An 18153-nucleotide genomic window follows, 5' to 3' on the forward strand; every position below is an offset into this window, starting at 1 on the left:
CTTTTTTCCAGAGAACCTTGGGGATGTGAGCGAGGAACAAGGGGAGCATTTTCATCAGGACATTAAAACAATGGAAGAACGGTATCAAGGCCGGTGGGACTCACATATGATGGCTGACTATTGCTGGAGCTTGATGAGAGACAACCCAGAAGCTGTACATCACAGATCAGCCAAAAAAAGAAAGTTCAAATAACTGCCATTTGTCAGTCATCTGTGTGCCATACGTGTTTTTATATTTTGTAGTTTAATTTTGTAAGTAATATTTGATTTGCTGTACATAGACTTTGTAATCTTTGTTATTCCTTGATTAAAAATATACAAAATGTAGTACCGGAAATCATGTGTTTTTATCATAAAACATTAGGAGTAATTTAAATCAAAATTTGAAAATATCTCGAAATCCTGATATGATAGCCAAAAACAGAGTTCATATTCGTAATCAGCAGCCAAAATTGACTTAAAATTTGTTTTAAAACCTTTTGCCAGAAAAATTGCGTTGACCAGTGTAATATGTTACATTTAATAGCAGTACTTCTCCCCTCTGTACCAGTCTGTCATTGTAAATTTGTTTACTGTAAACAATATATTTAACTCTGTACGTAAACCCCTTTCTCATGTACAGCACCATGGAATTAATGGTGCTATATAAAGAAATAATAATAATTAAAAAAATAAATTATAAACATTATAAAGCATTACAGAGAGAGAGAGAAAATTGCTGCAGGAGTTAGGCTATGTGCACACTTTGCGGATTCCACTGCGGATCCGCAGCAGATTTCACCGCTGCGGATCCGCAGCAGTTTCCCATGAGTTTACAGTACAATGTAAACCTATGGGAAACAAAAAACGCTGTGCACATGCTGCGTAAAAAGCCGCGCGGAAACGCAGCGGATTACATTTCGCAGCATGTCACTTCTTTTCTGCGGATTTTCACCTGCTCCAATAGGAAAAGGCAGATGAAAAACCGCAGAAGAATCCGCAGTAAAAACCGCGATAAATCCGCAGTAAAAACCGCGACGGGTTTTCACTGTGGATTTTGGAATTCCGCTGCGGAAAAATCCGCAGTGGAATCCGCAAAGTGTGAACATAGCCTTAGAGGTCTCTGTCCAAAAAGGCTTAAACTCTATGATGAAAAGACAGTATTTTCCTGTAAAGTTCTCAAGATCTCTTCAGTTATCCACGGTTTATCATTACCACCAAGAAAGTGAAAATCTGTTTCTGTTAAAATCTGTCTTACGTGTGAAACTGTGTATTCCGCTAAATAACCATGTTCAAAATTTAAGCCCACAGTTCTTGAAAACCACAAGGAATACATTTATAAAGAATACTGGAAACCTTTCCTTATAAAGCACAGAAAATATCATTGAGGTAGATTATAACAGTTTATAATGAGGAATTAATCAGGCTAGGTACGCATTGTGCTTATGCTCACATTTGGGTGCATTCACTCAATAGATACACACCTGACAGTGGGCACAATCAGAATGGATGAAGAAACATGGATCCATCAGAGGGACACATTAAAAAAGTATATAGCATTTTATTTGATTGTTTTCACCTCTCTTTTGTGTAGGAAAGTACAGTCTGAGGCATTTTCCTATGAAGTTAAATAAGCATGATAGTGTTTATTGGCCAGATAAAGGCCAAATGAACACACTTTGGTGAATGGCTCCCTATGGCAACATTGCAGCATACATTGGGAAATGCTCCTGACACAGACTATAGGAAAAGACTCAGTATGAACCTAGTCTCTGCCAAACTCAGAAATGACCTGGAGATCTGTCGTGGGATTTTACTGCAAATTCTACTAAGAAATTTAGGTAACATATGAATAATTGTTTCCCAAGAACACATCACTTAGCTTACCATTTTGTGTTAATTTGGTTGAACACACAAGTGTTGAAATGGAAAAAGCATCACGTGAACTAACTGACAGTCCACCAGAACTGCTCCCGTTTCTGTTGAAAGTTGAACTTTTTGTGAACATTTGCTGACGAGTAGAAGGAAGGGAAAGATAAGTGCTAGCATCTTCCATTTTTTTGCCATCACCCTGGAAAAGATAATTGAGAAATAGTTCAACAACATTTTGCTTTTTAAATGCGGTGTCTGCTATTGAAAATAAATTTCTAAAAAATGTTTTGTGTATGTTTTATTCAAAACATACTGCTGTATAGAAGTCAGTTGCTCATCATTAAGAATACCCAGTGAGACTTGTGTGGACAAATGTTGACATCTAGTGCCCAGAGACAAAAAGAGATGAGAACTAAATGAACAATGTAGGAACAAGAATAAGAGGATTAATTACCCAGAGGGAAGTGATAGGCCAGGTGCACAGGGACATGTGACCTGCTGTGACGCAACAAGGAAATTTAAAAACCCTGAGGCAAAACCAGAGTGTGAGTCATTGCCCAGACTTGCATCAGTTCATATATACAGAGTGCATTGACCTGGCTTATAGCCAAGTCCTAGAGTAGGGTGACCAGGGACTGAAAACTAACTTTGGTAGTGAACTTGGACAGAACTGAATATTGCTCAGGTGAGCAGCAAAACTAAGTCCTTAGCCCAGGCTACGAGGCCTAATTCATTAACCCCTGAGCTTGTTTTCACCTTCATGACCAGGCCAAATTTTATATTTCTTAACAGAGTCACTTTATTAGGTAATAACGCTGGAACACTAACAGATTCTACTGATTTTGAGAATGTTTTCTCATGACATACTGTACTTCATGATGGTGGTAAAATATGTTCAATATTACTAACGTTTGTTAAGATGTAAGAAATTTAGTGAAAATTTTGTAACTTTTGCAATTTTCAAACTTTTAATTGTAATGCCTATAAATCAGAGAGCTATGTCACACAAAATAATAAAAAAAAATATATAATTTCCCACATGTCTGTTTTACATAAGCACAATTTTTGAAACTTTTTTTTTGTTAGGAAGTTAGAATGGTTAAAAGTTGATCAGCAGTTTCTCAATTTTTCAACAGAATTTACAACGGCATTTTTTAAAGGCACCATATCACAATTGAAGTGATTTTGAGGGGTCTATATGACAGATAATACCCAAACATGAAACCATTCTACAAATTGCATTCATCAAACGCCTCAAAAATATATTCAAGAAGTTTATTAACCCTTCAGCTGCTTCACAGTAATTATTGGAATGTAGAAGGAAAAAAATTATATTTTACTTTTTTTTTCACAAAAATTTAGCTTTAGCCCCAAAACATTCCCTTTTACAAGGATAACAGGAGAAAATGAACCCCAAAATTTGCTGTGCAATTTCTCCTGAGTACACTGATACCTCTTATGAGGGGGAAAACTACTGTTTGCACGCACGTCCGGACTCAGAATGGAAAAAGCACGGTTTGACCTTTTGAAAGTAAAAATGGCTGAAATTGATCGTTCACCATTTCACATTTGGAGAGCCCCGATGTGACTAAATAGTGGAATCCCCAAAAGTGACCCCATTTTAGAAACTACATCACTCAAGGATTTTATCCAGGGGTATAGTGAGGATTTTTAACCCCTTCCCGACATTTGACGTACTATCCCGTCGAGGTGGGGTGGGCCCGTATGACCGCCGACGGGATAGTACGTCATAGCCGATCGGCCGCGCTCACGGGGGGAGCGCGGCCGATCGCGGCCGGGTGTCGGCTGCATATCGCAGCTGACATCCGGCACTATGTGCCAGGAGCGGTCACGGACCACCCCCGGCACATTAACCCCCGGCACACCGCGATCAAACATGATCGCGATGTGCCGGCGATGCAGGGAAGCATCGCGCAGGGAGAGGGCTCCCTGCGGGCTTCCCTGAGCCCCCCGCAGCAACGCGATGTGATCGCGTTGCTGCGAGGGTCTTACCTCCCTCCCTGCCTGCTCCAGACCCGGATCCAAGATGGCCGCGGATCCGGGTCCTGCAGGGAGGGAGGTGGCTTCACAGACGCCTGCTCAGAGCAGGCACTGTGAAGCAGCCTGCACTTCTCGCAGATCGGTGATCTGTCAGAGTGCTATGCAAACTGGCAGATCACCGATCTGTATTGTCCCCCCCTGGGGCAAAGTAAAAAAGTAAAAAAAAAAATTTCCAAATGTGTAAAAAAAAATAAAAAAAAATATTCCAAAATAATGAAAAAAAAATATATATATTATTCCCATAAATACATTTCTTTATCTAAATTAAAAAAAAAAAACAATAAAAGTACACATATTTAGTATCGCCACGTCCGTAACGACCCAACCTATAAAACTGCCACACTAGTTAACCCCTTCAGTAAACACCGTAAGAAAAAAAAAAAAAAAACGAGGCAAAAAACAACGCTTTATTACCATACCGCCGAACAAAAAGTGGAATAACACGCGATCAAAAAGACTGATATAAATATCCATGGTACCGCTGAAAACGTCATCTTGTCCCGCAAAAAACAAGCCGCCATACAGCATCATCAGCAAAAAAATAAAAAAGTTATAGTCCTGAGAATAAAGCGATACCAAAATAATTATTTTTTCTATAAAATAGTTTTTATCGTATAAAAGCGCCAAAACATAAAAAAATGATATAAATGAGATATCGCTGTAATCATACTGACCCGACGAATAAAACTGCTTTATCAATTTTACCAAACCCGGAACGGTATAAACGCCTCTCCCAAAAGAAATTCATGAATAGCAGGTTTTTGGTCATTCTGCCTCACAAAAATCGGAATAAAAAGCGATCAAAAACGGTCACGTGTCCGAAAATGTTACCAATAAAAACGTCAACTCGTCCCGCAAAAAACAAGACCTCACATGACTCTGTGGAGCAAATGTGGAAAAATTATAGGTCTCAAAATGTGGAGACGCAAAAACTTTTTTGCTATAAAAAGCGTCGCTGGTTTCACACTTGCGTTTTTGTCTGCAGCGTTTTTTGCACAAAAAAACGCATGCGTTTTTTCCCTATATTTAACATTGAAAACGCATGCGGTTTTTTGTACGCGTTTGGTCGCGTTTTCAAACGCATGCGGTTTTTTTCTGCATGCGTTCATTTTCAGAAATACAACCTGCAGTATTTTCTTGCGTTTTTAAGCACATGCGTTTGTTTGCGTTAAAAACGCATGCATTTTTATCGAAAAAAACAGAAAACACACTGAAAAGCCACCCACCACCATCAAGGTGATAGAGATCCAAACCCTAACCCTAACTCTACCCCTAACCTCACCCCTAACCGTTTAATGAACATTTTCTGACAGTCATAGTGCCACGTATTTCAGTGCCACGTATTTCAGTGCCACGTATTTCAGTGCCATGTATTTCAGTGCCACGTATCACGTATTTCAGTGCCACGTGTTTCAGTGCCACGTATTTCAGTGCCACGTATCACGTATTTCAGTGCCACATATTTTAGTACCACGTATTTCAGTTGCACGTATTTCAGTGCCACGTATTTCAGTGCCACGTATTTCAGTGCCACGTATTTCAGTGCCACGTGTTTCAGTGCCACGTATTTAAGTGCCACGTATCACGTATTTCAGTGCCACGTATTTCAGTGCCACGTATTTCAGTGCCACGTATTTCAGTGCCACGTATTTCAGTGCCACGTATTTCAGTGCCACGTATTTCAGTGCCACATATCACATATTTCAGTGCCACTTATTTCAGTGCCACGTATTTCAGTGCCACGTATTTCAGTGCCACGTATTTCAGTGCCACGTGTTTCAGTGCCACGTATTTAAGTGCCACGTATCACGTATTTCAGTGCCACGTATTTCAGTGCCACGTATTTCAGTGCCACGTATTTCAGTGCCACGTATTTCAGTGCCACGTGTTTCAGTGCCACGTATTTAAGTGCCACGTATCACGTATTTCAGTGCCACGTATTTCAGTGCCACGTATTTCAGTGCCACGTATTTCAGTGCCACGTATTTCAGTGCCACGTATTTCAGTGCCACGTATTTCAGTGCCACGTATTTAAGTGCCACATATCACATATTTCAGTGCCACTTATTTCAGTGCCACGTATTTCAGTGCCACGTGTTTCAGTGCCACGTATTTCAGTGCCACGTGTTTCAGTGCCACGTATTTCAGTGCCACGTATTTCAGTGCCACGTATTTCAGTGCCACGTATTTCAGTGCCACGTATTTAAGTGCCACGTATCACGTATTTCAGTGCCACGTATTTCAGTGCCACGTATTTCAGTGCCACGTATTTCAGTGCCACGTATTTCAGTCACGTTTAGGGTTAGGGTTAGGGGTAGGGTTAGGGTTGGAGGTAAAGTTAGGGTTGGGGCTAAAGTTAGGGTTGGGGCTAAAGTTAGGGTTAGGGTTTGGATTACATTTACGTTTGGATTAGGGTTGGGATTAGAATTATGGGTGTGTCAGGGCTAGGGGTGTGGTTAGGGTTACCGTTGGGATTAGGGTTAGGGGTGTGTTTGGGTTAGGGTTTCAGGTAGAATTGGGGGGTTTCCACTGTCCAGGCACATCAGGGGCTCTCCAAGCGCGACATGGCGTCCAATCTCAATTCCAGCCAATTCTGCGTTGAAAAAGTAAAACAGTGCTCCTTCCCTTCCGAGCTCTCCCGTGCGCCCAAAAAGGGGTTTACCCCAACATATGTGTTATCAGCGTACTCGGGACAAATTGAACAACAACTTCTGGGGTCCAAGTTCTCTTGTTATCCTTAGGAAAATAAAAATTTGGGGGGCTAAAAATCATTTTTGTGGGAAAAAAAAGATGTTTTATTTTCACGGCTCTGCATTATAAACTGTAGTGAAACACTTGGGGGTTCAAAGTTCTCACAACACATCTAGATAAGTTCCTTGGGAGGTCTAGTTTCCAATATGGGGTCACTTGTGGGGGGTTTGTACTGTTTGGGTACATCAGGGGCTCTGCAAATGCAACGTGACGCCTGCAGACCAATCCATTTAAGGCTGCATTCCAAATGGCGCTCCTTCCCTTCCGAGCTCTGTCATGCGCCCAAACAGTGGTTCCCCCCGACATATGGGGTATCAGCGTACTCAGGACAAATTGGACAACAACTTTTGGGGTCTAATTTATCCTGTTACCCTTGTAAAAATACAAAACTGGGGGCTAAAAAATCATTTTTGTGAAAAAAAAAAAAGAATTTTTATTTTCACGGCTTTGCGCTATAAACTTTAGTGAAACACTTGAGGGTTCAAAGTTCTCAAAACACATCTAGATAAGTTCCTTGGGAGGTCTAGTTTCCAATATGGGGTCACTTGTGGGGGGTTTGTACTGTTTGGGTACATCAGGGGCTCTGCAAATGCAACGTGACGGCTGCTGACCAATCCATTTAAGTCTGCATTCCAAATGGCGCTCCTTCCCTTCCGAGCTCTGTCATGCGCCCAAACAGTGGTTCCCCCCCACATATGGGGTATCAGCGTACTCAGGACAAATTGGAAAACAAATTTTGGGGTCCAATTTATTCTGTTACCCTTGTAAAAATACAAAGCTGGGGGCTAAAAAATCATTTTTGAGAAAAAAAAAAAAAATTATTTTCACGGCTCTGCGTTATAATCTGTAGTGAAACACTTGGGGGTTCAAAGCTCTCAAAACACATCTAGATAAGTTCCTTAGGGGGTCTACTTTCCAAAATGGTGTCACTTGTAGGGAGTTTCAATGTTTAGGCACATCAGGGGCTCTCCAAACGCAACATGGCGTCCCATCTCAATTCCAGTCAATTTTGCATTGAAAAGTCAAATGGCGCTCCTTCCCTTCCAAGCTCTGCCATGCGCCCAAACAATGGTTTACACCCACATATGGGGTATCAGCGTACTCAGGACAAATTGCACAACATTTTTTGGGGTCCAATTTCTTCTCTTACCCTTGGGAAAATAAAAAATTGGGGGCAAAAAGATCATTTTTGTGAAAAAATATGATTTTTTATTTTTACGGCTCTGCATTATAAACTTCTGTGAAGCACTTGGTGGGTCAAAGTGCTCACCACACATCTAGATAAGTTCCTTAGGGGGTCTACTTTCCAAAATGGTGTCACTTGTAGGGAGTTTCAATGTTTAGGCACATCAGGGGCTCTCCAAACGCAACATGGCGTCCCATCTCAATTCCAGTCAATTTTGCATTGAAAAGTCAAATGGCGCTCCTTCCCTTCCAAGCTCTGCCATGCGCCCAAACAATGGTTTACACCCACATATGGGGTATCAGCGTACTCAGGACAAATTGCACAACATTTTTTGGGGTCCAATTTCTTCTCTTACCCTTGGGAAAATAAAAAATTGGGGGCGAAAAGATCATTTTTGTGAAAAAATATGATTTTTTATTTTTACGGCTCTGCATTATAAACTTCTGTGAAGCACTTGGTGGGTCAAAGTGCTCACCACACATCTAGATAAGTTCCTTAGGGGGTCTACTTTCCAAAATGGTGTCACTTGTAGGGAGTTTCAATGTTTAGGCACATCAGGGGCTCTCCAAACGCAACATGGCGTCCCATCTCAATTCCAGTCAATTTTGCATTGAAAAGTCAAATGGCGCTCCTTCCCTTCCAAGCTCTGCCATGCGCCCAAACAATGGTTTACACCCACATATGGGGTATCAGCGTACTCAGGACAAATTGCACAACATTTTTTGGGGTCCAATTTCTTCTCTTACCCTTGGGAAAATAAAAAATTGGGGGCGAAAAGATCATTTTTGTGAAAAAATATGATTTTTTATTTTTACGGCTCTGCATTATAAACTTCTGTGAAGCACTTGGTGGGTCAAAGTGCTCACCACACATCTAGATAAGTTCCTTAGGGGGTCTACTTTCCAAAATGGTGTCACTTGTAGGGAGTTTCAATGTTTAGGCACATCAGGGGCTCTCCAAACGCAACATGGCGTCCCATCTCAATTCCAGTCAATTTTGCATTGAAAAGTCAAATGGCGCTCCTTCCCTTCCAAGCTCTGCCATGTGCCTAAACAATGGTTTACACCCACATATGGGGTATCATCGTACTCAGGACAAATTGTACAACAACTTTGGGGGTCCATTTTCTCCTGTTACCCTTGGTAAAATAAAACAAATTGGAGCTGAAATAAATTTTGTGTGAAAAAAAGTTAAATGTTCATTTTTATTTAAACATTCCAAAAATTCCTGTGAAACACCTGAAGGGTTAATAAACTTCTTGAATGTGGTTTTGAGCACCTTGAGGGGTGCAGTTTTTAGAATGGTGTCACACTTGGGTATTTTCTATCATATAGACCCCTCAAAATGACTTCAAATGAGATGTGGTCCCTAAAAAAAAATGGTGTTGTAAAAATGAGAAATTGCTGGTCAACTTTTAACCCTTATAACTCCGTCACAAAAAAAAATTTTGGTTCCAAAATTGTACTGATGTAAAGTAGACATGTGGGAAATGTTACTTATTAAGTATTTTGCGTGACATATGTCTGTGATTTAAGGGCACAAAAATTCAAAGTTGGAAAATTGCAAAATTTTCAAAATTTTCGCCAAATTTCAATTTTTTTCACAAATAAACGCAAGTTATATCGAATAAATTTTACCTTTAACATGAAGTACAATATGTCACGAGAAAACAATGTCAGAATCGCCAAGATCCGTCAAAGCGTTCCAGAGTTATAGCCTCATAAAGGGACAGTGGTCAGAATTGTAAAAATTGGCCCGGTCATTAACGTGCAAACCACCCTTGGGGGTGAAGGGGTTAAGCCAAAAGGTACTACATAGAATTTAATAACATTTGTTTGTCATATTGAATATGTCGTCATTAGTGTTGAGTGCAAATGCTCGCTACTCGAGTTTGCATCGTGCTGCGCTGGTATGCACGAAGTATCACAGCTGCTCGAGCAATCTGAAGTAGCGAGCCCTCGCACTCAACACTAGTCATTAGAGATGAGCGAATGTGTTCAGAAAATGTTTTGTCAATCCCAAATTTATCACGAATGTAGCACATTTGGATTCGTGTTTGCTTTCACAAGCATTTTTACTCAAAGTCTGCAAAAGTCACTCACAGTTTGGTAAATCATCACGTTTCCACAAATGCTTTTGTTATTACTTTGGCTATGACAGTAGTTCTGTATGATAAGCGGGGCATGGGGGAACGTGATTGATGAGGGGAGGATGTGTGTGTAGGTAAGAGGAGCATGTGGATAGGTTACAGCAGCGGAACACGCTTTTGTTTTGTTTTTTTCTTTTGTCCCATAACTTAATGCGTGTTTATTCTGGCAACCAATCAGTGCGCAGAAATAATCCACAACAGATTCATGACACAAAGTATTCTGTGATTGGCTGCTGAAGTCACATGTCTTTGGCCATATAAAAAGCAAACATCTTGTTTTGTTGGCAACATTTGCTCAGTGTCATAGTACAGAGTGGTCGCTAATGCGCTAGTGCTGGTGCTGAAAGTGAGCTTATCCTGTGTGAAATCGATCTTCCAGCATCAAAGTAAATTGTGCAAAAACTGTGCAGCAGTTTCCGGAAGCCACATTAACTATTCCAAATCATTTGTGCCAATGCGGTGTTTCAGCGGCGAATCAGGAGGCCAGATTTCCACTTAAAAAATCAATAGGTTTAGTATAGTGTTACAGCCTGGAGGGCCAATTAGCTACTCCTAATCATTTGTGCTAAAACTATGTTTTAGTGGCAAATTAGGAGGCCAGATTTCCACTTAACAATTGTTAGGTCTAATACAGTGATGCAGCCACTAGGCGAACTAGCTACTCCAAATCGATTGTGCTAAAACTCAAGGCAGATTTCTACATAAAAATATTTAGGACTACTATAGTGGTGCAGTCACGAGGACAAATTAGCTACTCTCAATCGCTTGTGCTAAAACAGTTTCTGCACAGCAGTACACCTTGTAGCTGAAGCTCAGAAAGAACATGTGCTCGAGTGGATGGCAAGTGCCTCTACTTCTCTTTCTCCATCTTATCATTACACACAGTACAATCCTTAGAGGTGACACCCCAATCACCCTTGTTTTGCCCTGCGTCACAAATTTCCAAATGCCCAAATGACTGCGGGGAATCGGAGATGGGCCATTCTGATGAGCTGTTCACATATTGTATTCCATGGGCATCAGAGGTCTGCTCCGAAGAATCACAGGGTCCAGAGGAGGAAATATCTGCACTGATGTCCAAAATGTTTTCATGTTGGATGCGGAACCGGACAATGTAGAATTCGAGCAGAATACAGATTCTTGTCATCAGATGTTAACCACCAAGGGTCTCGGTGAGCCTGATGAGACTCAGATACCAGAAGCTCATGCGGACTGTACTGTGGTGTCAGGGCAGGAAGAGGAGGAAGGTGACTCTCTGGGTAAGGAGTGTGACGAGCTTGTAGATCCCAATTGGTGTGAACCCAGAGATATGCAGCTGAGTAGCTCAGCAGTGGAGGTGACACAACCATGACAAGCACTTCATCCTCAGCCCCATCTCTGCCTGTGGCAAGCACGGGTTGCAAGACTGCAGTTCACAGGAATGGCAAGGTGTGGCCCTAGTCTGCGCATTTTTTGAGACCACAAACGACGACAACACAAGTTATATGTCAAATTTGCACGAAAAAAGCTCAGTAGAGGCAAAAATTGCAATAATAACAAAACATGACTGTTGCTTTTGTGTCACCTAGCACAACACATCTTCCTCAATTTACCATAACATCTCTGCCTGCATCTCGCTCACAGTCCAGCAGTGTGTCCTGAACTCAGTAATCCGCCCTCTCTCAACACAGCAGCCAGCTTTCGGTCTCCCAGTTGGTCACGTAAAAGAATGTTTCCCCCTATACATGGCAAAGCTAAGAACTTGAAATCTACCATCTTCAAACTGTTGGCCATGGAAAATCTGCCTTTCCGCCTGGTGGATGCAGAAGTTTTCTGAAAGTTGATATCTGTCGCAGTCCCCCAGTCGCCATTACTTCTCAAAGAAAGGTATTCCTGCGACACATCAGCATGTCACTGACAACATCACCACTTCCCTGAAAAAATCTATGTCTGCCAGGGTGCATTTCAGCAATCACACCTGGACGAGCAAATATCAGCAGGGACATTACATCTCACTGACTGGGCAATAGGGGACTCTGGTGGCTTTGGGGGCAGGAGGTCGAGGGACGGCTCAACAGGTCTTTAAGTTCCCAAGGCTTGCGGGACAAACTTCTGATGTCCAGGCTCTGTTTGAAGACTTCCATTGAAGGAGAACTCACTACCTCTCGTGGCAGCCTGTTCCACTCATTGATCACCCCAACAGTCAAAGTTTTTTTCTAATATCTAATCTGTCTCCTCCAATTTAGATTCATCCCATTGCTTCTAGTCTTTCCTTGTGCAAATGAGAATAAAGATGATCCTTCTACAATGTGACAGCCCTTGAGATATTTGTAGACAGCTATTAAGTATCCTCTCAGTCTTCTTTTTTGCAAGCTAAACATTCCCAAATCCTATAACTGTTCCTCATAGAATGGTGACCGGTCTGCAAAGCATGTTCTAGTTGCTCTTTTCTGAAATTCCTCCAGTTTGTTGATGTCTTTTTTAAAATGTGGTGCCCAAAACTAGACACGGTATTCCAGATGAGGTCTGACCAAAGAGGAGTAGAGGGCAAAGACGACTTCACGTGATCTAGACTGTATGCTTCTGTTAATACATGCAAGAATTGTATTTGTCTATTGTGCTGCAGCGTCACACTGTGATCTGTTAGTATACCCAAGTCTTTTTCACATGCGCTGTTGCTTAGCCCTATTCCTCCAATTATGTATATTCTTTTTTCATTTTTATTGCCCAGATGTAGTACTTTGCATTTTTCCCTGTTAAAAACTTGTAAGTTACTGCCCACTGCTCCAGTTTATTTATATTTTTTTGAATCCTCTCTCTCATCTCTAGTATTAGCCACTTTTCCCTGTTAAAAACCTGTTAGCTACTGCCCACTGCTCCAGTTTATTTATATTTTTTTGAATCCTCTCTCTCATCTCTAGCATTAGCTATCCATCCTAGCTTAGTGTCATCAGCAAATGTAATCAGTTTACCCTCAATTCCTTCATCTAAATCATTGATAAATATGTTGAACATCTTCCAACTTGAGACATTCTTCCAACCGGATGTGCAGCCATTTACGATCACTCTTTGGGTCCAATCACTAAGCCAGTTGTGAATCCACTTTGTCGCTGTGTTAGATCCACAATACAAGAGTAAATTTAGCCAGATTCTCCCTCTTCCCCCTTTCAGAAAGTGTTGAGCACATGCTGGAGTATTGAAACACGCTTTGACCATCTTAAGAGTGATTTTCCTCAAGACCGCAATATGGCACACAGTGTACATTCTAGTTCTAGATGACTAACCCCAGGAACGTTAAAGGGCCACTGTCACCCCCTCCAGCCATTATAAACTAAAAGAGCCACCTCGTGCAGCAGTAATGCTGCAGTCTAACAAGGTGGCTCTTTTAGTTTTTGATTCCGTTATTCCCTCAATAAAACGTTTTAAAATTTGCCCTAACTACCTGTCTGCAGACCTGGAGGCGGTCCGAAGCCTCCTCTGTGAATCTCCCAATGGCCGTCACTCTTCTCTTCTGGGGATGTGATCGCCGCCCCCTTCGCGCTGTGTCTTCTTAAATCCGGCGCCTGCGCTGTGCGTGCCTGCCTGTGACAGGCGCAGTCTTCATTGTCCGTCATAGGTCAGATGCAGGGTGCCTGACTGCGCCTGTGCAGGCAGTGCGGCCACCCTGTTGCTGAATCCCCGCCCCGCACTGTGTTATTCATTATGCACAGTGCGGGGCTGGGGTTCCAGGGCATGCGCACTGCGCTGTTCAGACGCTCCCCCAGCTCAGACGCTCCCCCAGCTCCCCCGCCTTCCAGCGTTGTTATTTGCGGCTGCTTCATTCCAAACGCTGGCAAGGAAACCTGTATATTACGACAACGCTGGAAGGTGGGGGACCGGGGGAGCGTCTGAACAGCGCAGTGCGCATGCCCAGGAACCCCAGCCCCGCATTACTGCTGCACAAGGTGGCTCTTTTAGTTTATAACGGCTGGAGGGGGTGACAGTGGCCCTTTAAGGCGTCATCACAAAAACATTTGCAGCAGCACCAGCAGCAGTGCAAGTGGCATAAGCAATTGCTCTGAGACATTTAACACATTTTTTAGACTCGCCCGTGCAAGAGCAGAGCAGAGAACAAGTCTGACACGTTGTGAACTACTGGAAAGGGTGGTGCAGGAGCATCCGGAGCTCAATATCAATGCCATCAGGGAGTCTGAACCCTTTTGCATTTTGGTCTTCAAAAATGGAAGAGTGGCCTGATCTCGCCTGTCACACCTAGGAGGTTTTGTCATTTCGGTAGACAGCATTCTGTCAAAATGTGTCTTCAGCTGCTGATGGTGTTTTGATGGATAAGCACATCTGGCTGACCCCTCAAAGTGTAGACTGCCTAACTTTCATCAAAATGAACAAGTCATGTATCTCCAATGACTTTTGCACCCCAGTCACAGATTGGGCAGACTAGGCGATGGTGTCCTTTTTAGTGTCATGTATTGCAGTCTGTGGCATCTTTGTCATGTCTTCTATGCCTGCTATTGCTACTGCTGCTGAAGATAAAAACATTTTTTCTGAAATGTGGAGACTATTCACCGAATAGTTGAGACACAGAACATTAACAACTCTCACCGAATAGTGCTCAAATCATATAATAAAACAACCTTTAACCCCTTTCTGACCTCGGACGGGATAGTACGTCCAAGGTCAGAACCCCTGCTTTGCTGCGGGCTCCGGCGGTGAGCCCGCATCAAACCTGGGATATGTCAGCTGTTTTGAACAGCTGACATGTGCAAGCAATAGCGGTGGGTGAAATCGCGATTCACCAGCCGCTATTAACTAGTTAAATGCCGCTGTCAAACACTGACTTGATCAGCATATCTATTGTGGGTTATTGGACTCCTTATAGGATTTGTGTTTCCTTACATTTTTGTAGCAATAGTACTGTATGAAAGTGATGTTTGTGCCATCTGAGTGTGGCTAGAAAAAAAAAAAAAGGTGTGGCATGAGGCATCAGGTCTCCCAGCTAAGAAGGATTACACCACTCCCTTAACCACCAAGTCCTCATTGAAACTCCAATTCCAAGCTGTAAATGCTGGGCCAGATCCTGATACCTCATGAATGGCCCGCGGCTAACTGCTGCTGTGCCATTTGCAAATATCTACTGTGGGTCAATTGATGCCAGTTTTCATGGCGTCTACCCTTAATTTTAGCTGTTTGGGAAGCTTTTGTTACCCCTTAAGGTTTTTTTTATATGTTTCATTTGAATCTAATGTGGCTTGGGTACCTTTGTTGAACGTTTGGCGAACATGTAATCGTTCAGTGATTCAGAACCGAACCTTGAAAAGTTTGCTCATTTCTAATTAACACCATAGGTGGGTCTCAGAATTTTATACCATTGGGCATTAAAGAAAAAAATAGTTACATTTTTAACACCAAAATTAAATTTTAGCCCACGATTTTACATTCTGACACTAGGAAATGGGTAAAAATGGTACCAAAATTTGTCCAACAATTCCTACTGAATGTAGAAATACCGAATATGTGGCTGTACAATACTGTTGAGCCATACAGGGAGACTAAACTCTTGTCGTTTGGCTAAGCAAAATTAGCTTTGTTGTGAAGGGGGTAAAAGTCCATGTTTATTTAAAAAATGTAAAAAATTATATCTATGATGGTGTCCTATAAAAAACTAGCAAAAATAGAACAAACATACAAGTTTCCTTTAGTGATGATGAGCGAATGTGCTCAGATAACATTTAATCCAAGCTCATTCACTCATAACTAGTGTTGAGCATTCCGATACCGCAAGTATCGGGTATCGGCCGATACTTGCGGTATCGGAATTCCGATACCGAGATCCGATACTTGCCGCATATCGGATACCGGAATCGGAAGTTCCCAGGATTCAAACTGCACGAATTCAGCCAATGAGGAATGAGTCCAAGTGTGGGCACATCCTGTTCAGCATGGTGGGCATATAACTACTGGCAAGGCTGTGATTGGCTGCTGAAATAATGTCATGATGCACTATAAAAAACGCTACCGCCCTTTCTGGCTCACTCTGCTGTGAATTCAGTTAGTGACAGGACGCTGTGTTCTGACTGAAGGCCAGTTGAGATAGCGATTTGCTTCTTTGTGCTTTTCCCAGGCTAATTTAGCAACCGCTGTGTGTTCACCTTGCTTTTGCCTTGCAGCGCTGTTTTCACAGCGATCTGCAAGGTCTCTGTGTGTGTGTGTGAGTGCAGCCCACTCTCTAGTCTGTGTGCAGCCATAGCTGGTTGTATTCAGGTCAGGGTGGTTCACTGCCTCATACTGTTCTATCCTTTCCATTGTCCTTTTTTGCAAGCAGTGCAGGCTGCTGCACATTTTTTTCAAATAATTCCTATTAGTGACTTTCCACCCGTATCCAGCTAAATTGTGGAAAAACACTACATAGGATAACCTAGAGTAGTTTTTTGGGGCCTTGCAGCACCGTTTATGGCTGTCTGCACGGTCTCCGTGTGAGTGCAGCTTGCCCTGTAGTCTGTGTGCAGCCACAGCCGGTTGTATCCAGCTCAGGGTGGTTCACTGACTCATACAGTTCTATCCATTCCATTGTCCTTTTTTGCAAATAGTGCAGCCTGCTGCACATTTTTTCAAATAATTCCTATTAGTGGCTTTCCACCCGTATCAAGCTAAATTGTGGAAAAACACTACATAGGATAACGTAGAGGAGGTTTTTGGGGCCTTGCAGCGCCATTTACGGCTGTCTGCACTTTCTCCGTGTGAGTGCAGCTTGCCCTGTAGTCTGTGTGCAGCCACAGCTGGTTGTATCCAGCTCAGGGTGGTTCACTGACTCATACAGTTCTATCCATTCCATTGTCCTTTTTTGCAAATAGTGCAGCCCGCTGCACATTTTTTCAAATAATTCCTATTAGTGGCTTTCCACCCGTATCCAGCTAAATTGTGGAAAAACACTACATAGGATAACATAGAGGAGGTTTTTGGGGCCTTGCAGCGCCATTTACGGCTGTCTGCACGGTCTCCGTGTGAGTGCAGCTCGCCCTGTAGTCTGTGTGCAGCCACAGCCGGTTGCATCCAGCTCAGGGTGGTTCACTGACTCATACAGTTCTATCCATTCCATTGTCCTTTTTTGCAAATAGTGCAGCCCGCTGCACATTTTTCAAATAATTCCTATTAGTGGCTTTCCACCCGTATCCAGCTAAATTGTGGAAAAACACTACATAAGATAACGTAGAGGAGGTTTTTGGGGCCTTGCAGCGCCGTTTACGGCTGTCTGCACGGTCTCCGTGTGAGTGCAGCTTGCCCTGTAGTCTGTGTGCAGCCACAGCCGGTTGTATCCAGCTCAGGGTGGTTCACTGACTCATACAGTTCTATCCATTCCATTGTCCTTTTTTGCAAATAGTGCAGCCCGCTGCACATTTTTTCAAATAATTCCTATTAGTGGCTTTCCACCCGTATCCAGCTAAATTGTGGAAAAACACTATATAGGATAACGTAGAGGAGGTTTTTGGGGCCTTGCAGCGCCGTTTACGGCTGTCTGCACTTTCTCCGTGTGAGTGCAGCTCTCCCTGTTGTCAGTTCAGCCCCCAAAAAATAAATAAATAATAAAGTTCATCAAACACACCACTTTACAGTTGTGTAGGCCACATCAGCTCATATTAAAGTCTAGTCCACACTTTAGAAAATTAGTGTTTCTTATACCTGTTAGGAGCTGTTCAGGAATAAGCACACTAAGCCCTTAGTACTTTTCTGCTTATCTTTATCAGTCAACCAAGATGAAGAAGGCAGGGAGTAAGGCATGTGGGCGTGGGCACGGAGCAGGGAGAGGACGTGGGGATTCTGTGCCTGCTGCGGGCACCGGTGGCTCATCATCACCCAGTTTCAGCAGGGAATAGTCCTTCATGCGCAGCTTTGTCGGAGAGCGCCATACACCGCTGCTGCTTGAAGACCAAATTGAAGCCGTTGTCGGATGGATGGCAGCCAACGCATCGACTTCAATTAGTGCCACATCCTCTCAGACAGAGAGCACTGGAGAGCACCCATCTGTCTCTTCACCACCTGCCAAATTGCCCAGGCAGACAGAGAGCCCAGGACAGGAGCCGTCTCTACTTCTGTTCTCTGAATCTCTTGGCTTGGAAACAGGGGGCCAGCCAAGCAGCATTGGAGAAATGGAAGAAAAGGCAGTGTGCAGTGATGCCCAACA

At 42.8% G+C, this 18153-nt stretch overlaps 1 protein-coding gene across 1 annotated transcript in view; it reads right to left on the reverse strand.

The window, feature by feature from the left end:
- The window catches only part of DOCK2 (dedicator of cytokinesis 2), a 1347187-nt gene that overhangs the window by 862036 nt on the left and 466998 nt on the right, over positions 1 to 18153 (reverse strand). Inside the window, exon 18 of the mRNA XM_077266018.1 lies at positions 1867 to 2050. Coding sequence (XP_077122133.1) covers positions 1867 to 2050 — 184 coding nt within the window. The remainder of the gene's footprint in view (positions 1 to 1866; positions 2051 to 18153) is intronic.

Source organism: Ranitomeya variabilis, chromosome 5 (assembly GCF_051348905.1).
Source record: "Ranitomeya variabilis isolate aRanVar5 chromosome 5, aRanVar5.hap1, whole genome shotgun sequence".
NCBI classification, from domain to species: domain Eukaryota; kingdom Metazoa; phylum Chordata; class Amphibia; order Anura; family Dendrobatidae; genus Ranitomeya; species Ranitomeya variabilis.